This window comes from Haemorhous mexicanus, chromosome Z (genome assembly GCF_027477595.1).
Source record: "Haemorhous mexicanus isolate bHaeMex1 chromosome Z, bHaeMex1.pri, whole genome shotgun sequence".
NCBI lineage: Eukaryota > Metazoa > Chordata > Aves > Passeriformes > Fringillidae > Haemorhous > Haemorhous mexicanus.
The window spans coordinates 54,166,766-54,188,164 of NC_082381.1; the positions used below are offsets into that span (position 1 = coordinate 54,166,766).

At 38.2% G+C, this 21,399-nt stretch overlaps 1 protein-coding gene across 1 annotated transcript; it reads right to left on the reverse strand.

The window, feature by feature from the left end:
• Nucleotides 1-931: 931 nt before the first annotated feature.
• On the reverse strand, nucleotides 932-16,970 carry PSAT1 (phosphoserine aminotransferase 1). The gene is made up of 9 exons (XM_059873994.1): nucleotides 16,766-16,970; nucleotides 14,533-14,593; nucleotides 13,671-13,740; nucleotides 12,366-12,571; nucleotides 10,697-10,869; nucleotides 9,531-9,700; nucleotides 5,876-6,004; nucleotides 3,264-3,401; nucleotides 932-2,666 (listed from the first exon to the last, which is right to left on the reverse strand). Exons 1-9 carry the CDS (start codon nucleotides 16,832-16,834, stop codon nucleotides 2,561-2,563), a joined length of 1,122 nt encoding a protein of 373 aa, XP_059729977.1. The 5' UTR covers nucleotides 16,835-16,970; the 3' UTR covers nucleotides 932-2,560.
• Between the last annotated feature and the right edge of the window lie 4,429 nt (nucleotides 16,971-21,399).

Here is a 21,399-nt window from a genome sequence, read left to right on the forward strand (position 1 = left end):
CTCCATATAGACCAACTCAGGTGAGACCAGTATTTTCTTTATTTTTTAACACCTTTTAATGTCTCCAGAGTATTCATATCACACCAAAAGAACCCTACTTCCAAACACTGAAATTACTAACTCAGTTTGTAAGTGCTGATGAGAAAAAAAGACCAGGAGCCTCAGCAACAGGTTGCTGAAATTCCTCCTACCAATTTGATGTGGGAGAATCAGGATTTAGCTGTCCACAAGGGCTCAAAACTCCAAATACAGACAAACAGCTTGGAAGGCTAGAATTGCAGTATGGATCAGTCTGAAACAAACCTTAAGTAAATAATTCATTCAGGACATGCTTCTGTATTCCCATTATTTCTGTATGCCCCTCACTTGATGTTCAGTCCACCATTGTCTGCTTAATGTGGTCTTCACTCTGTATTTTATTTTTATATATTATTTCTACATGATTTTTTCCTTACTGGGTTAAAAAAAATTGACAAGATGCTAGGCACAATTCAGAAGCAGCAAGAGGTTCCTCGTCAGACTCATTAATCAGCTGTCCAAATCAGTGCAAACTTTTTTGTAAACACACACAAAAGCAAGCTTGCTAAGAGGAATGCAAGGCTACTATAAAATGGAAAGGTTGGCTGTTTTTTGGAAAGAGATAAGCCAGAGCTACAGCTGAAAGCAAGTACACAGAAAAAGAAATTTATGAAGTTAAAAATATTAATATGGAATCCAAATTAGGTATTCGTAATTGGCAGGGCAAAAAGGGTTCTTTAGGCATTCATAACACTACAGGAAAGACTCTTCTTGCAAAGAAATAAAACACACATGAGGGAAGCGTACTTTTTAGGGAAAAGGAGTATACCAGAATCTAAAATCCTAACACACATTAGTCTTGACTTTCATCCTGAAAATGACAAAAATCAAAAAGTTTCAAACACAATGGTACTTCACATCATGACATGATTAGATTTTATTTTTTTCACATAATTTACTTTGAGTAACACTAAGTTGACAGAAATCTCCAAATAGTAGTCTTAAAATGATGACTTTTCAGATAGGAATGTAACTCAACCCTAGCACATTCCACTGACTTGCTCTGAGGTTCCATCAACAAAGGGATAAGTACATCATTATCATTAATAAATTGTTACCACTGTACTGATGTTACACAAAAATTAAAAAAAAAAGAAATCCCCATTGTGTGCCAAAGAGTTTAGCCTGAAACCAGCCGTAGCAATGCTAAACACTCTGACAGTAGCAGATAGCTTCTACACAAGTGAATATAAGAGATTGAGGTCAATATATGGACATTGGCAGTAACGTCACAATATAATCTCTTATATTCACTTGTATTCTACACAAGTGAATATAAGAGATTGAGGTCAATATATGGACATTGGCAGTAACGTCTCTTTTCTTGAGAAAGAAAAGTAACTCAAGGGCTCTACAACAGGAGATCCCCTCAAAATCTTTGCATAACCACAGTGACCTCTCTAGCCCAGAGTATCAAAGTGTGCAATAAGCTAGAAGGACCAAGAGAGAAAATGGGACCAAATTTATACTGCAGTGTCAGGAAAAGGCAGAGAAGACTATTATTTACTCCAGCTGGACAAAGTTACACATATAAAAGGCTATACAACTGAAAGAATGAAAAGGTAGAACTGAAGCAAGTAGAGAGGGCAAAGACTTAAGAAACACCAGACAAAGAAGTCTGCTGCACTTTGGGCTCAAAGTCAGTGCAGAGAAAGTCACAGGCTCATTGAGTGGAATACAGCAATCCAGTCTGGCACTAGGTTAACAAATGAAAAGCAAATGTTTTGAGCAGCAAATATGCATGCTCCAAAAGAAGAATGTAACAGTAATAACCTAGGAGTTCAATATACAAAATGCATAGAGAAATAAAAAACACTTAAGAATTTGATTTAATCAGACTCACGAATCTTAGCTTTAAACTAATAAATGTTAATAGGAAGAAAGGCCCAGTCCTGCAGACTTTAACCACAATTACTTGCAATAGTTATGACAATACTTCTAGCATTGCAGCAGTAGTCCAAAGGCCAGATTCTCCAGTCAGGAATGCTGGTGTTAAGTCCTAAATACTACTGGTGTTACACTGTTGGAATATACCCCATAAATCGACTAGATGTCCCTAGAGTCTCTGTCAGTTTACCTTCATTATGCAGTCAGAGAGTATTTGTAAAGCATTACAGAGAGCTCTTGACAAATTTTGCTTCCTGAATTTTACTAAAAAGAAGGCATTGCTGAAGTCACTTGTAAGTGAAGTGAGAAACGGACTCAGATCCATAGCATCTTCCAATGTTATTCATGTTTTAACCACATATTTTTAAATTTTGTAATCAATCACGATCAGTCTGGGGATCCTCACCTGCAGCAAAGCCAAAGCTGCCACACGACTAGCAAGACTGGGCCTCTGTTCCATTCAGTTAATCAATATTGCTACAGGAACTTAAAGGAAATAAAACTTGTGCACTACAGCTGTGCAGTACCACAGTCATGTTAAAACCCTTTAGCTTTTATTTCATGGATGTGCAGCATGGCTCTAACCCATGGGCATTTATGACTGATGCATCTGCATGAAGCTTCTCATGAAAGTTGCAAGCTTCTGAACATCTTCTACAGTCACCGCATTGTATAAAGAGGCACGGATTCCTCCCACAGACCTGAATTGAAAATAGGAGAGAAAAAAAAAAAAACCAGAAAGTTTCGCATATTCTAAAAAAATACACTCACAGACATTTAAATTCCTACTCTAAAATTATAAAATTCACATTTTTGTGCATGGGAAGCAATATTTAATTCTACAAGGCTTGCAATCTAGAGAAGCTTAGTATTTATTAGTTATTTACAGCTCCAAAGCTGTAGCCCAATGACATCAAAAAACTAATCCCACAAACACTACTGAACATGGGAAAGAACTCTTGCAACCAGGCAGACAAGCCATCTGAGAGATTTTATACACTGATACAATCTGACCTCAAAAGATATCTTTGGCATCTGCACAGAGACAGATTTGCAGAAGAGAGCAGAATTAAGGATAAAGCTCTCTGAAGCCCCCCACTTCACCTAAGCAGTAGCTGAGCCACCAGCAATCTCTGATTACAATTCAATGACTGCTATTCTCAAGTGCTGCCAAACCAGCATGAGGAACAGCTGACGCGTGAGAAAGGCTGGTAAGTCAATGCACAATGCCTGATGCTGTCCCACTGTAGTAATAGTTTATTCTGCACAGGACAGAGATTCACTTGACTAATACTTACCGATGTCCTTTCAGAGATATCATGTTAAGTTCCACAGCCTTCTCAAGAAATTTCTTTTCTAGGGCTTCATCGCCCTTGACACTGCCAATGCGGAAAGGTACATTCATTCTGCTTCGGCTCTTTCTCTCCACTGGACATCTAGAAAGGTTGCAGAATGTAATGCTTAACCCACTTTGTGCTAAATTTGTATTTCAGCTATATACAGTTTGAGAAATGAATAATCACACCTGTTTAGAACCAAAATCAATCCTTCATAATCAAAATTGTCATTACTTTCTGTGAAAGAGAGCAACCTTCCTTTTATAACCAAGTATAATAATGGAAGTGGCAAAGTGGAAGGCTTATCAACCCTTCTTGACATACTCAGAATTGTGCAAGAGAAACAGACACGAGGCTTGTATACAAACCAAATTAAATTTAAAAAAAAAGAAAAGCAAATAGTTACTTAGGATAGGTGAAGTAATTACAGGGAATTTTGACTAAGTCTAAAGCAATTTCTTCTCTTCCTCTTCGCAGACTGACTTCTCAGTTAGTCAAAAGTGCTACCAGAATTACACTCAGCTAAACAGAACTAAAGGAAGTATAAGAACACAGCATAAGTAAAGTTTCATAGACATTAGAAACTTCTGTTAGTGATTTCAGTCCATCTTCTAAATTATCATTACTCAGAATCATGAAAAAGAGAAGAGGTATCTCTAGAACAAATCTTGCACTGCATATATAGCCACAATATTACATGAGATGCATCACAACTCCTTAATTTCTTAAAAATTTAATCTAAAGTGGAAAACTCAAGATATGTGTAATTTCTCTTCAACTATTTTGTGAAGCTAAGAAATTATGAGGGAGGAAGAGAAGATTTAAATATCTTTTTTAGTGTTTCTACTCGTAAAGGAGATCTGAAGCCTTCAGATTTATTTTTTTCTAAGTCTCTGATGTAGACTCTTGCAGACTCATTCAATATAAATGAGTTTTCACAAACTGCATGTGGATTTCATCCCTATTATTATGCTATTTGGAAAAGAATGAGTATCACCCTATTTAGTTCCTCTCTTGTTCCTTGTTCCAGATGTCTCCATGATGAAAAGAAAAAAAAATCCATCATAACATCTGCCTCTGCAAATCTTCTACTTCAGGTTCAACTAGGAAAATAATGTTCAAAAAGGCCAATGTTTCTAAGCACTCCCACGTCTGAATTACTGCAGCCATGCTTTAGTTTTAGAATATCCAGTTGCTACAAGGCAATCTGATGTAACTCAGTGCACAGACATTGAAAAACAAACTACAAATGGCACAGAGCACTTCATGGAAGAAAGGCTCCATTTGCTAAATGGCTTGTCACATGGCTTACTCAGGGAAGTGTGCCACAGATTAAGTGCCATGTTACAACTGGGAAGGCAGCTTCAAATTAAGTCTTCCTTAAGTTATAGACACAATTTAAAAATTCACAGTCTTAACTGCATTGCTTAGGAAGCTGCATACAGCTCAGTTAGTGAAGCTGGTTCTGCTTTCCCAACTGACTATTTACCATCCAATTTGCATTGCATTTCCCACTCATTGCCTTACAGACCAACTTGCCAAATACAGATTTCTGTTTGTCACAGAATGTTTTTTTCAAGGCTTCATTTGCTTTCTGACGTTTATGAAAAACCCCCAGGATTTCCCTGGAGTAGCATCACAATGCTGATCATGGTGATGCTAAAGGCAAAGCTGTTTTCATTAACTAAATGAATAAGAAGAATGTATTAAATATTATGATGAAACTTTATTCCTGACAATTATGACTGCAGACAGCTTTAATTTAAAATCCAAATTTAATTTGCTCTATCCTAACTTGGACTTGAAAGTAAATTAGGTCTCCACACTGTTGCTTTTACACTGAAGGTAAAAGAAAATATTTTGCAGTTTCATGGTCAATTAGTAGTCCGAGCTTGGCAAATATTAAAATTAGTACAGTATCAGCTTTTAACTATGCATAGGTCCTGTGAGCTCAAAAATACTTGCAACTTGCAACAATGTAAAAGTCAAGAGGGTTAAATCTGCTTTGGAAAGCCAGCAAAAACAACTGAAGAAAATCAACTGTGCATAAAGTATGTAAAGAAAATGTATTCCATTGTGAGGTCTAATCTTTCTATTTTATTTCAGGAAGTGTTTCAGAACTTAGCATAATTAGCTAATGAAAATGCTCTGCTTGACAGAGAAAAAGCAGTCTTTGACTCCTGGAAGGTGGCAGGCAAAATACAATGCAAAGGGGTCTCTACAATTTCTTTCAGGCAATTTTCTCTGATTTGGCCTACTACGTGTCACCAAGAGATTCTGTAAGGATACAAACCAGAATCTGCTTATCTGTTCTTTGTATACTCTTCTCCCACGCTCCTGTTTTATTAAGTTTAGAATATGTTTTTAGTAGGGTTCACTACTGATCTATACATGATAAGTTGAAATAACTTCCTACTGGAATGAGACTTATCCTTGGACAGTTACCAAGTGAATGGCTTCTCTAGGAGTCCTCAAAAAAGGTGACTTCAAAAATACAAATAAACTCTCAAAAGTTATGAATGTTTGGTTATGTAGCAAATATTGAAGCAAAGGGGAAAAGCATAGCAACTTACGCATAAAATCCATTAGATTTGTCTATAATATCATAAATCATCCGTGACTTGATTAAACTGTGTTTATCCATAGCTGCAGCTCCACCATTATTCTTTATCCATTCCAGTACCAATCCCATGATATAAATACTGCAAAAGGAAAGAACATTTTTCAGTGAAATTATTCAAACAGGAAAAAAATAAGTCTGGTCTAATAGCTCACAAAATGTGTCAGTAACAAAACGCCATGTTTGATTTAAAGGCACTTAAGATTAATGTTAAATTCTAATGTCACACATATCTGTTGGACCCATTTTAATCCTTTGTACCACAGAAGGACATGTCCTGCAGGCTTCCTGCAGCCCAGCAGGGCTCGCAAAGATACCCCCAGACATACTGCATGCACTGCCAACTCACTGCCTACACGACTGCCTGTCAGGTCCTGCCTAGAAGGACTACACAACTGCCTAGAAGGAGCCAGATTTAGCAAAAAAGTTAATAGCATTTTCCCTGTGCAGCTGCTCTATCAAAAATACAGGAGTAAATCTCAAATACATGTACATTATTATGCCAGAAATGTAACCATATTTTCACAAATGTTAAAAATAAGAATTCTCATCCCATTTCTGTCTACAAAGACCTTTTGCCCACATGAACAGTGAAGTTTGGTGAAACAAATTATGATGTATCACACTTGACTTGAACCAGTCAAGTTCTTAGTAGAGATCTGGAAGCCTACTGGCATCACATGGCTTGAGACCAAGAATTTCAATGCTAGTCACTAACTGCAACATAAAAAAATTCTTGACGCCTTTTGCCTTTGTGCTTTTGCTACAAAACTCAGCTTCTTCAAGTTCAGACATTTCCCACAACTACAACAATTTACATAAAAACCTGCTCACAAGTTTTTATGGCCTATATCCAACAAGCTCATTCTTATGGAATCATTACTGATTCCAAGGGAGTGCTCAGAGAACATTACCTTACAAGTTTCCCTAACACGTATCTAGCAGGAGGCTGTTTAAATTTTGCTGCTTTTTATTTCTGAAGGGGTGCCAGTATCAAATCCTTGAACACTTCCAAAAGGCTGTAGAATAACCAAGGTTACAGACTGCCATTTATAGGAAGTACCCTATTGCTCGGAGAGCACAATCTTGCCACATTTATGACAGCACACAACCAACTACTCCACTGTAAATAATTTAAGTGAAGTAAAGACTATGCCCTTGGCAAATATACAGGGCCACATTCACATCTTGCCCTCACTTCCTTGTGCAAAACTTTTTGAACAAGTGAACTCAGAATTCAGCCTTAGAGTCATTCACAAAACCACAGACAGCTGAAACCTTTTATCCTTCTTTTGCGTCAATCAAAATAATGTTTCTGGAACAATTTTAAGTGAAAAATGCATTTCAGAGCTTGCAAATGAGATTTTTATAGCAAATTCATTGTTAATTTTAGCTTAAACAGATTAGGGTCAAAGAGTCAACTATGTAGTGCCATGAGGTTAAAGCCATTAGCATCACCTTAATTTAATTTAACATTTTGCTGAAGTAGCTTTTGCAAATTCAGTTAATATTTCCTGCCTGTCTGCCAGCAAACCATTAACAAGTGCAAGGAAAAGAGCACAGAAAAAGAGAACTAAGAATCTTTGCCAGTTCCTTAAACTGGAACAGGCAGTTAGGGCCAAGCCAAACAGATGTGCATCCTGCCAACATTTCAGTCTGTTACATTCTGGATTCTGGAGCATACTCCAATGTGAGTCTGCTGCATGAAGTGAAATCCGGCAAGACAGTGATGAGAAAGGAGAAACTGTTAGTTCAACTTTATTTTCAGCTCCCTTTACCACCCACTACTCAAGCTACTGTCAGATACTGAGTAACAGCTAAAGCAGCACTTTCTTTTCAGAAGTTCTTTGCAATGGCTAAAATAAGGCTGCAGAATTTGATTTGTTTTGCTATTCAAATCAGAGGAACAACACTCTGTCCAAGTACTGAGACTAAGTAGAACTTCAGTTTTTCAAATGGAAATAGCTTTGAACTTGGAAAACATGAATGGCTGGATTTAAAACCTGGCATATTCAAGTACACAGCGTCCAAAAACAGTATGTGTGACTTGGCAGTCAGGCACATAATCGATCACAAAATAGAGGTTCCATCAAGCACTGGAAAAGACATACATCCTGCCTATGTTACAAAGCTACATTGAGCAGACCAAAATCTGGAAACACTGAATAGCTAATTCTTACCGGGTGTACCCAGCCAACAGGGCAGACAGGCTGCCAGTAAGAATGCATAATTACAGCGCTACATACTGTACAGTATGCACACAACTTGGGGGAACAAGTTCTGCACTGTAAAATCTGGCATAAACAAATGTTCAGAAGATTTACTGCTCTGTTGATAAAGATAGCTGCTCCTATGTCATGGCAATAGTACGCTGCAGTGACAACCAGCAGATTTAAAGATACTTAAATTGAGTAAAATTTCAGTGATACTAATTGTAATGATGAAATTAAGTTATAGGGTTTATATACAGGAATCACAGAACTTTGGGCCTGTACAGTACATTTAACATGTGTTGGAGATCATTAGGCAACCTAACTTTGCAATTCTGGAAGATGCAAACAAGCTGTAAGACCTGAGACTAAATATCAGTATAAAATTTCATTATGAAATTATCCTGAAAAAGGAAATCATTATTTTCAAAGTAATTTTAAAAACTTATGGGAAAAAGATGATAACTAGATTGAAGATTTTTTTTAAACTAATCATTTCAGAGGATGCTGGTATAAAAATTTTTCAGGATAAGAATGGGTAGATACTACTAGCTCAATAGCTAAACATGCTAGTAGCAAATCAGAAGCTACAAGATAGCAATTTTAAAAAAGCAAGCTGTAGTCTGATCTGCTTCTTGCATAATGACATCATCGAGTACATGGCAATTTTATGATTTTGATTGCTAGCAATGTTTATAAAGCTAGATCAATTTTATCTTTGGATGCCAAACCAAACACTGTGATGGCAGTCAAAGAATTATGCAAAACTCTGCAAGAGAGTAAAAGCAAAGCAAAATGCCTTTTAAAAAATACGTCTACAGTTTCATTTCAAAACCAATAGTAGTGAAAGATGAAGAAAGAACAAGAAATATTTTTAAAGATTAAGAGACTACATATTCTTGTCATATCTTATATTATTTAAAACTTGAATCGCAATATTATTTACCATTTTCCAGTAAAGAAAGTCAATGGTGATCTGGAGATTCAAATGCTGAGAACAACGTCAAGAAGAAATTATATCAAACTATATTTAGGATCAAGCAGCAAGTCTAAGTGCCAAATTACCTCCTTGCAATAAGAGAGCATCACCACTGAATTGACTAGAGCTGTGCTCATGTAAACCAGAACTGCATCCTGCAACTTCTACAATGGAGCTGTGACATGTAATTACTTTGAAAAAGGCTACATCCTCTGCGGCTGAGTCCACCAGGCAACGCAAAGCCTACTAGTCACACGGCTGGACACTTCCCGTGCTCTCACAGGTATCACGTGAAACACTCCAAGGTATCAGTGGCCTGAGGGCAAACACACAACTTTGGAAGCTTTTCTAGATAAGAGCAGCAGATGGCAGTGCGCCAGCTTTCTGAGTAAGGGATATCACATAGCAGAGTGAGTTACCTGTAGCACGGTGGAGTGTTATACAATGAGCTGTTTGCTGCCTGTGTTTTGTAATCCAGTACAACAGGGCATTCCTTCAGTGCAAATCCCAGCAAGTCCTCACGTACTATTACAACAGTAACTCCAGCACAGCCAACATTCTTCTGAGCACCAGCGAAAATCACACCAAACTAGGAAGAAGAAAATAACTTGGTACATGCATTCATTTGCAGATCTTATTATTGAGTAATACCCCAGGCATACTAGTCAGCTGAACAGAACAGAGAATGTGTTGAAAATTAGCAAGTTGTAGGTTAAAAGAAGAGTCAGCAGAAGTTCTGATTTGAAAGTGCACTTACGGCTACTCAGCTGAAGAAGATAATCACAACAAATTTCACAACAGTTTGCTAAATGTTTATTTAATAGCTGCAAATAATTCTCAAGGCAGCCTGTTGCAATTTCACACTACTCCAAGCAAATTTACTAAAAACAAATTCCTACACAGTTCACAGTATTTTCAACCCATCTGGTATTTCAGAACAATCATCATAAAATCCACCTGTACAAAAAGGCAGATCAGGAAAGGCCAAGTTGAATGCATTAACTACTCCGTTTTTCTACACACAGGTAAGAAAGGTCAAATATGCTATTTCACTACTCAGTAACACTTCTGATAGTACAGGGGCAGAAAACAGGCAGTTACTATGTTTGTAAAGTATACTATCTGTGAAACAGACACCATAATTGTGAGGCATAGGAAGCTTTAGTAGCTTAAAAGAGGTTACAGATTTTTCATGTAAAATGAAGGATTAAAAAGTTATTAACAGTACCCTGCTGCAGCCATACACTGTCGACAGACTAAATATTATTCAGAAAACATTTATTTTAGCTGTTATTTTCTTCATGAGTGAAGATCACACAAGTAGCTAAATAATCTTAGGCAGCTATTAACATAAACAATCTCAATATAGTTCAGTATGTTTTTACAAGAAAAAGCAAACCAGACATTGAAATCTCAAACCTGAAATTTCAACACTTATGTCTATCATCAGATATTCAATTAACAAAACACGACTTCCTTAACTTCAGCGCTCAGCATGTCTAGCCATCCAGACATTTCAAAGTGCCTCACTATATCCATTCAATTTTGAAAATGCTTTGTGCAGTCACTGTGTCCAACTGTTTACCTTGGAAACATCCACAGGTTTGGACAGGAAGTTTGATGACATATCACAAACCAAGACTGCTCCTTTGACATCAGGTACAAAGTCAAACTCCACACCATGAACAGTTTCATTAGCACAATAATACACATAAGATGCATCCGGATTAAGATTCCAAGTGCTTGGGTCAGGAATGCCTAAGAGCCAAAAAAGATACCCAGAGGTTACTGGAGACAAGTAATTTTCTTGGCATGCAGTTTTACCCGAACATGAAACTTAACTGCAAACCAAGAACAATTTTGCCATATAGACTATTAATCATATTGTTACCAGGAAGATAATGTATCTGCAAAGCCAATACACCAGTGCATTCCCAAAATTCTCTGGAGAGCCATCATAAAGTTTGCAAAACCTTTTGATTTTCACCCCTTATTCTTCAAACTATTTTCCTCCCATTTGCAATTGCAGACTACAAACTACTGTCCTAGGGGTTCAAAACAGCATTTCACAGGAATTCAGACACTGAGTCCAAGAATCTTCCTGCTGCCTTTGGAACCACTGAAACATCCAAATTCTCACTGGCAAAGTTTTCTAAAACTCTTTTTCTGTGCACTCCCAGAAGCATTTAAGTCTTGCCCAAGCTGAACAAACACAAGGTCACCCACCTTTCTCCCATTTTAAGCTTTGCAACTGATTTACAAAACTAAGATCTCCTCTGTCAACAGGCAATATACAGGCATGTCCTGACAGCACAAAACAGGTTTGGCATAGAACAAATAGTTGCTCTCCCTTCCTTTTCTCCTCCAGGACCTGATGGGAGGAGGAGGGAAGAGTGGGAGACGGTACCATTGCCTCCATCATTATTTACTGCCTCTCCTCTTATCTACAGATACGAAATGATGAATTACACTCCCCCAGACTGGAAAGCTGTAGGTTCAATTCCTTCCTGCGCCTCACAGAATATAAACTGTAATATAAACTTCCAAGTTAGTGCCCTAATTTGGCACTAGTTGTGCCAAGTTGTGTATCACCTGGAAATGAGGGCACTAACTCACATGGGGATATTCTTTGTCTTGTTGCCACTCTTTTTAGTTCAAGCGCTGTAATTTGTACCAGAGGGAAGAAAAGTGAGCAAAAGTAGCAGGAATAGAAACTATATCCCACGTATTCCTGCTCCAAGAATTATTTATGTATATTCAGTGAAACATTGGTGGGAAAGATGATAATTTAGGAATCCTTAAAAGCAGGTAACAGAATTCAAGTCTCCTATATCCTGGGTCAACAAGGTTAAAATCTCAGACCTGCTTCTGAATTTTAGAGCAATCTTATTAGTGAGTGCACATGAAATTGAAATATCTCACAATATTCCTGTGAATAGTTTAAGAACTCAGTTAAATATAAAAAAAAAAACCTGAGAGAGCCCAGACAATTTCCCTACTTAGACACTTTTGTCTTGCCACTTATTTTCTGGCATCTGCTCAGCCCCACTTCACCATTTTTTTCTGGTGGAAGCTGTTAAGCCGTTTAATAAATCTCCCAGTGTTGAACAAGGAGGGGTGTGGCAGACATTCTTTCAAGTGCCGGGCAGTCAACTCTAGTTAACATTCAACAGCCCAATAGCTACCTTGGATCCATTTTTACAGCAAGTCAAAAAACTAAGCATTCACATGGACAGATACAATCATCAACTTACTTGTATAGGCTCCTAGTTTGGGATGAACAATATTTACTTTGGCATACTTCTCCGCTTCCTTAGCTGCTTTTGCCGACCAACCTCCAGTAACCACATAATCTGCCTGTCTTCCCTCCTTTAAACCAATAAGGTTAAGCGGGACTGCACTGAACTGACCAGATCCACCTCCTTGAAGGAAAATAACTTTGTAGTTGTCTGGTATATTTCTGCATAACAGAAAAGAAATAACCATTTATGTTATTCCCAGGTGATGCAGAAGGCATACAACTTGATATTATGCATTTAAGCGTGACTGAGGAAGAACGCTGTCATTTTAGAAGACTCTTTGCACAGAGGTTAGATCAATCCCACTAACTTACCTCAGCACTGGTCTTAAGAAACAGCTTAAATATTTAAGAGCAAATGCTATGAATTTTAGTGATAAAAATTTGCTGAAAAAAAGCTTTCTCTCCCCAGCCCTGGCACTGCATGAAACAAACTCACTCCTGAACAACTGTACGCACAGACTTGAGAGATATTCCATCACAATTAATGCAGACTTTTAATTTTATCTGTTGGTAGCTTCATAACTTTTCTGTCATGAAGTCACCGAAGTGCTTACAGTAGTGCTTGGCTCTAAGACCTTTCAATTTGAAAGTGCAACAGTACAGTAAAGTATGTATGCAGAGCAAGTGCAATAAAGAGTTGCTCTTTAGAATCACAAAAATTACATATTCAAACTATTCATTAAAATCCTTCTGTCAATGATTCTGGCTGGACTGAGGGTCAACTGTTTGTGTTAAATGGCCAACATTATTAACTACTATGAGAACAGTAATTCTAATCTGTTATATATTTATTTCAATTTTTTTTAAATGCATCATTCTACAAATAGGAAAAGGGCTCTTGCTCAGTGATTCTAACACTGATCCATGAGCTTTTGTTATTAAAATAGGACAACATGCAAATCACATTTATACCACTAGAGAACTGATTTTTATTGTTTGCACTTATTTCTTTTAGTTCATGTCCTTTGTTAATTCTATGAAGGTGAAAAAAATCAAAATTTCAAAACGAACTCAGCTAGACATGTGAAAAACATCTTAACCTAATAAGAATCCATTGTCACATTCAAAAATATAAACATCAAACTTACATGTAAGAAGATCAGTGTCCTCCTCAAAGTTATTACTCTACAATATACAGTACCCACACATGAAAAACACCACCAAAGAGGTGCTTTCAAGAAAAGGTCTCCACAACAGACATTACTGATGCAACTAGCACACGCATAACATAAAAATAAGCAGAAAGTAATTCACTTACAGCAATTCACGCATGAGATTTTCAGTTGTATTTAAAATTTTTGCAAAATCTGAAGACCGATGGCTCATTTCTTTGGTGGAACAGAGAGAAGAAACAAGATGGTAATACATTAATTTGATTTAAAAATTTTGTTAAGCTTTAAACCTTTTACACTACAGACCCAAAATGCCTGAAGGTTGTTATTCCCAGCTCCTACTCCTCTTTAAGTACATAAACACTCCTAAATACCCACAGAAGACTTATATCTGCAGTCTTGCCCAGATACAGGCAAATCCTGTTCATTGACATTTGGCACCCATATGACCTTAATAGCACTAAGAACAACCACATTTGTGGGTAAAAAAGTAGTCTCTAGAAAGATTTCATTCTTCCTCATGCTAAGAACCGTCTCTACTGTTAATGCTGTAAGAAGTGTACATAAAGTACAGGAAAAATACAGGTTTTGTCCTCTTACCTTTAGCAAGGCTTCTTCACACAGTAAAGCTAATTAACCATTAAGGACAATTACACAGTAATTCCTTTTAAATCCATAGGTTGTCTTCCATGTGTAAGTGTAAGTGTACAATTTAAACATTAATCTGAATTGTGCAGAGACATCTGCACGTTCTACTTTTAGCAACTAATAATATGCTCACCATCTTGATGCATAAATCTTTTGTGCAACTGGGGCTGAAAAGCCAGCTAAAAGGAGAGCACTGCTGCCTTCCTAATGGGAAGGATGCTATACATCTATATGATATCTATACAGCTCTGAACAGACAGACAGGTATTAGAAATGGAGCAAAAAGATAAGAAACTCTTATTAAACCATTCAGTTAAACAACAAAAGCATGAAAAATGTAGATTTTTTTAAAAGTCTTACCAAGAACACTTATACCAAGTCCTTTGTAGTCCACCAAATCTTTCTGTGCTTCTAGTAATACCTACCAAAAGAAAAAAAAATCAAGAAATAAATTCAGGGATTTTTCCACTACCTGGAGTCTCTGATGTATCATGGCTCTGCCAGCTGCCTCATATTGCAATAGCCTGACACTTGTCAAGTGAGATTAACAGAAGTATATGTTACCAATACAATTTTGCTGCACCTAGAAGCTTAAGGTTTTTCATAAGATAGCAAATTTAAATAATTTGCTTGTTGTGAGACCGTGTTGTAAGTTATTATTTCAAATACTACATTACCAAATTTGTGAATGATTTTTAGGAGTTGAATGGAACTCTTAACCTTTACAGAACATCTAATATTTGCAGACACACTTTTTCTAAGCAAGCATCCTAAATACCACTCCCTCCACTCCATCCTGTGATCTTTCACTTGACTAGGGCCAACAGGACAACCAAAGTATTGAAGAAAACAACAAGAAAGATCAGGGAATCGTATATCTTAAACTGAGCCAACATGACAATGTCTGGTTTCACAAAATGAAGTTCCACACTTTTTGAAGATAAAACTCTATCTTATTGAGACTTAAGAAAGAAATTAAGCAAAATTTTGAGACGATCAAAAAAAAAACAGGTCACCAGCAAAGTAGTGTTTCAGCCATCCATTTTTTTTTCTGCCTTCTTCCCTAGCTTTTAAGTATGAACCAAGTAGCATGAGATTCTAACCATTGGATCTGCAGCTTCTGATTTTGGTAAATTCTTGTCTGAGAGCCAGAACAGTCTTGGCTGCTCCTAAAGGAAGCAGGAGAAGAGGGAGCCCCAGTAGAACCAAACAAATGCTGCACGCATGCACCCTAGCATCTGACAAGAAACTGCACACTCTGGGCAATTTCAGGAATAAGAAATCTACTTTGCTGACGGGGTATCTGCATGGCCTGTCAACTGTAACAGCTGGCTACCAAAAGGTCAACTAAAAGATTGTGAAGTTTTAACCACCACATTTCACAAGCAAACTTATCCATGTCAGAGAAGGAGGCAAAAAAAGTTAGGGAGAACATATAGACTGCTACAGTAGTGCTTGCTAAACTGCTTGATAAAATCCATTTCTGTCAGTAACATTCTTCATATGAAAACCTGCAGGTGCCTCACAACAGACATCTATGACACACATTATAATCTATGAATTGCTCCATCTCCTGCTCTACCGAGTCTGTGTGCTTCATGGGCAGCATCAGCCGGCAATCAAGAGAAACAAATCATCAAGGTGATACAGCAGTCCACACAAGAGCACTGCATTTTCAAGAGGGCAAACAGATTAATAATAGGGAGCTCACCTGTGCCCACCTGCACTCCTCAAAATTTAAATCCAGTCTTTAACCATGTCTGTCAGAGAGCTGGGTATGGAGGCAGTGCCTGTGAGAGCCCCTTTGGATTCCAGAGCTCGACACAGAGCAACAAATTTCTTTGCAACAATTTTTTTTGCAACCTTATCCACAAAGGGCATTTACTCGAGAAAAGGGATGGGATGGGAAAGAAGCACAAATAAAAACAAGAAAGTTGCTCGGCAGCAAATCTGTTTATCTAAAAAAATGCTTTTAAAGAAGTAACACATAAAATAAGGAAGAATACTATGAAGGATACTAAGAAAAGAACAACAACAATAAAAATTCCACAGTAAAGAACCTTTAAACTGAAAGTCAGGTACTACAGTTCGGCAGAAACCACCCCTCTCCATATGTAACTGGGTAATCCATGGCTGCTGATGCAACTTTCCAGAGGGTTGAGTGTACACCACACTCAATATAACTTCTTATAAAAAGGTGTCTCAGGGAATTACCATGTTATTTCTCAACTGACAAATCTCACACTCCACAGAGCTATCTTTGTGCGCTTAGGTCCTACTTCCCATCCCAAAACTAACGATATAGGTGCTGGTGCCATATCATCCAGCACAAAAAAAAAAAAAAACCAAAACCCAAAACTCCGGAGAGTATTCGAAGAACCACACTCGAGCTCGTTTGCAAAAATCCGAGCTTATCAGGGCAGTTCGTTGGAGAAGGGAGGAAGACAAGAGGTTTGGGCGCTCTGCGGGTAAACTCCTGTAATTACAATTTACTAGAGTTTCCCTATCCCTCGCTTTGCAGCTGGAGCCCCGCGGGGAGCCGGCGGGACGAGGACACCCAGCCCCGCCGTGCCCCAGCCCGGCCCCTACTCACGGAGCGCGGCAGCTTCGCCGGCCCGGCGCCGAAGTTCGCGACCTGCCGCCCGCCCTCCGCCGCTGCCATGCTGCCACTCCTGCTCCGTGCGCTGCGGTCGCGCCGCCAACCCCTCCGCTATAAACCCGCGGCCGCCGGGGCCCGGCACTTTCCACCCCTGTCCCGGCCGCCCATTGGCAGCGCTGCCGCGGTGAGGCGGCGTGAGGGGAGGCGGTGTGAGGGGAGGCGGTGTGAGGGGAGGGGAGGCGGTGTGAGGGGAGGCGGTGTGAGGGGAGGGCCGGGCGGGGCGGGGGGAGCCCGCGGCGCTCCGCGGGGTCCCCGCAGCGGCGCGCCCCGCGCAGGCAGCGCGGCGAGCCCTGGCCGGTGCAGCGCACACGGGCCGCCCATGCTGGGTGGGCGTGCGGGCAGACAGACACACAGACAGACAGACACAGACACATACGGTGAATGCACGTCGTACTGTAAATTCCTGCCTGTGGTTTTCACCCACGCGGGTGCTGCAGCAGCGCTGGGATGCTTCTTCCAAAAGCAGTCTGGGTGAATGCGTGAGAGCTTAAAAAGCAGCGAACCACAGTTACAGTGAATTTTAGGAGATCCTTCATATTTCATATGAAATGACAAGAGGCAATGGACAGAAACTGATGTACAAGTTCCACATGAATACGAGAAAGAACTGAACTAAGCACATGACCATGCACCAGAACACGTTGCCCAGAGAGGTTGTGGAGTCTCCATCGATGGAGACACTTAAGAACCACCCAGGTACAACCCTGTGCAACATATTCTAGTACATCCCTGATAAAGCTGTGAAGCTGGAGATCACCCACTGTATCCAACCAGACCGTTTCTGTGATTCTGTGATTGGTCTTGAAGGAGATGTGTTTACAGTACCCAGATCTTCTAATATTTTGTGTGAAATACTTACCTTGTAGAGGAGGAGGATCCCTGCCTTCTATAAGCCAACAAGTGTATGCATGTTGTGCACTTTCCCCAAAAAGTCTTGTTGCAGGCAAATTGCTATTTGAATTTCATCAAAGAGAGTAAAAACAGGAGAGCTGTGAAACTTGATCACCTTCACATAATGGATAGACAGCCTGGACTTGTCTTGAGGTTTGCCAAATGCTAGGCTAATACCCCTGAATACTAAATCATTCCTCCCACAGGTATCTGTGGAAGGAATCTGTGGTATCTTGGTTAACTGAAAACACAGAGGTAGTACAACTGAATTGTTGTAACTGAGAGAAAGAGACTTTAGCTCATTCCCTTTTCTGATTGTTTCAGGGAGAGACATTCTGCCCAAATCAGTTCTCAAAGTTATTTTAAAGGTAATAGCAGTAAACCAATTTTGACAAAGCAAGCCATGAAGTATGACTGAAAACAGATGGGCATCACAGAGTCCCATAATTTCCAAGTATCTTGGGCAAGATTCTCAATTCTCATAGATAGCTCTATAAAGCAAAGCTCTTGGACACATTACATTGCCCAGTCCTTTCCTGTAACACTGGCCCTATTTTAGTCTCATGGGTGTTCACCAAGCTAATGTTCATCAATATTAATCATCTGTAGAGAAAACTGCAAGTATCGATGTGAATTCTGAGATGTATATAAAATACCATTTTTCATTACCAATAATTTCACTGAAGAAATATTGACTACGTGAATTTGTTCCTTTTCCTGTCAAGCCAGGTGATACCTGGAACCACAAAAAGAATTTACAGACCACAGCCTGATCTGGTATTTAGTTGAAAGATTTTCATCTTAAGGAAGTTGTTTTGTTAAAAAAATTGCAAACAGAAACATTGGTATTAGAGAAAAGATAACTTTCATTTCAATGATAGCTACAGCTTAAGAAAAATCTATCAAAATTGCTTTCAGACACCAGAAACCTCACCACAATTCTCAAGAGATAATAGCAAACTTTGCCAACAACATAGGTTGGATACATTATCTTCAAATCCCCAAGGTATTTTTAAAGTATATCTCACACCACAATACCTAGAACAAATATGTTACTTCTTAGTTATAATTAAATAGAAATTGCTACTGAAATGCTTAGTAATAACACAGATGTGACTAAAAATTTAATTATTTTTACTAGTGTCTCAAAGTTGAAGTAGGATCAAAAGATACAGGCTTCTCATATGGGCTCTTTCCAGCATTAAATCTAAAGTGCAGGCCCACTTAAAACTCCAGTCTGGCTAGGAAAATGATATCCACAGTAGTAAGGGGTAGTGGAAGCAGTTAGAAATAGTGTAGGTTGGGGATTCAGGTCAGGAAGCCTGCCTACTACTACAGAAAATGCTTCAACATCCCGCCAGATCAGTCTTGAATCCGAACTGTGTAGCACAAACCACAAGGGAAATGAAAACCTTGGAGTTAAAAATGTACTTCAAATGCTGGCACAAAGAGTTAGAACATGAAAACAGAAACAAGGCAAGCTAGTGCTGGTATCAGCTCAGAGCACAGTTGGAAATAACAGGTATCTGAGCCTTTAGTTCACAGAAGTCTCATCCTGACCAGAAGGGTCAAAAATAGCATCCCCCCGAGATCAGAGGACAACTCCACTGGAAGCCTTGTCACCCAGAAGATTTAGAAAACCCTCTACATACTGTGCATTGATGGGAAGTATATAAAATTGGAAAGAATGTATAAATGTGAAATTTTTGCTGTGGACAAGGGATCATTATGTTTTTGCAGATGGAAAGAATAAAGAGTAATAGTATAGGTCTCACTACAGTTTTGTTTGTATTGGATTGAGATTTCTCCTATTTTAGTATTTTGCTAGCAGCAATTATGATTTCATGTTTTAATTACATCAAAAACCATGAACTCCATCATGGAATCATACCAATATTCACAGTCACCCAATATAAGCTTTCAAAACCATGATTTCCAGGAATGCTTCTGACTTCTACCATTTGACAGTGAACTTCAAGTGCCACAAATCAGTCCATGCAGATGAACCTGGATTTGTGTAATTAGCACAAATGCAAAGAGAGCTGTATTTACTATGATGCATAACTGGAAAAACAAGACAGATTAAAAGTGTAAATAAATTTTCAGAGTTTTCAGTGAATTTTTATTAGGTTCATTGTGACTTCATGTTATGCTGGACAGCAAAACCTTGATCGACTGCTGCTGGAAAAGAATCAGCTCACTCAAGGAGAGCACGTGTACACGAGTTCTCTGTCTGGTACCACAAATGGACGTCATTATTAAAAGATAAATAATGCTGACTACATAGCAACCTGGCAAGCATTTCAGGAGGCAGCTGGGATGTCTGGTCCAGCAAACTAGTGAGATGAGCAAATTTTGGTGAAACCTTACGCTTCAGTGGTTCAAAAAACAGTTTGGGGCTATTTTGTTTCACAGAGATCGAAGTCCTGAACTGTGAAGAGTAGGTCTTGGGAAGACTAAGTGAAAAGAGAAAAAATATTGAGCTTTATGAGTAAACAGTAACATGTTCTCTAGCAAATAGCTGGCCTATTGATTTCAGGCTTTTATGTCAAACAAGAATACAGACAATTATGTAAAATATTAACTAAAAGCAAGAGAATGAAACTGTTTCTATTCCAACCCAGGGTAGAAAATGGTCTCCTAATAATTAAAAAAAAATTTACTTTTTATTAGAATACTTTATTTTTAAATATATATAGAATATATACTTGATATATGTAAAACACTTTTTGTAAATGAGTTTTTAAATTGTTAGAAAAAACCTTGGAAGTTCTGATGTATTCATGACAGCCTCAAAAAGAATACTTCTCCCCAGGTAGCTTCAATCCATTGTCTCTGCCAATTTCAGATCCAACCATACATAAAGTATGCACTACAGATTCTTACAGTGAGAGTGCAATACCATAACACCAGTGGGACGAAAAATCTTTCACATTTCTGATTTAACAGGAAAAAAAAGATTAAGTATTAATCCACTAAAAAAGAGTATGCCCATCAAAATTGCAACCTGCCTGGTCAATTTTGCAAAGATTAATTTTGATGTAATTCATAATCTAAATGCAAATATTGAAAAGCAAGTATTTAACATGAAAGGTATTAAATATCACCTGCTTTTGGGCATGTAATATATAAATTGTTCTAAGTTCTTCATGGTATTTTTAGGGACAAGTAACAGACTCTTAACTCCTAACCTCACAAATAAAACACTTCTCAATTTATAATTTTATACAGCATTTCTCAGTGATTAGCTTTAGAATTTTAGATTTAAAAAAGGGAATAGGTAGCTTTTTACTGCTGAATATAGAGATTGCACGTACTTGTTTAGTCAGACCAAAATCACAAACAAAGAATGACTGAAAAATCAGACAAGCAGTTGGGAAAATATGCAAAAAATAACAGATTAATATATTACCTTCTAATATTCTGAAATAAAAAAGTCTGTACAAAGAACATACTTTCATTGTGCAATTACTTGTGCAATACTGCAGTAGCTAAGGTAATCTTGTGATATTTGCTCTGTAGGATTGAATTTGAGGATTCATGACTTTTTTCATATTTGTCAAGCAACTGGTGTCAGGAATTTCTACAGATCCTATGTGTCCCAGAAATCACATAGCAGATGACAGTAAAAAATAGTTATGGGCTGCTTTTTCTCACAGTTCAGCCTAAATCATCCA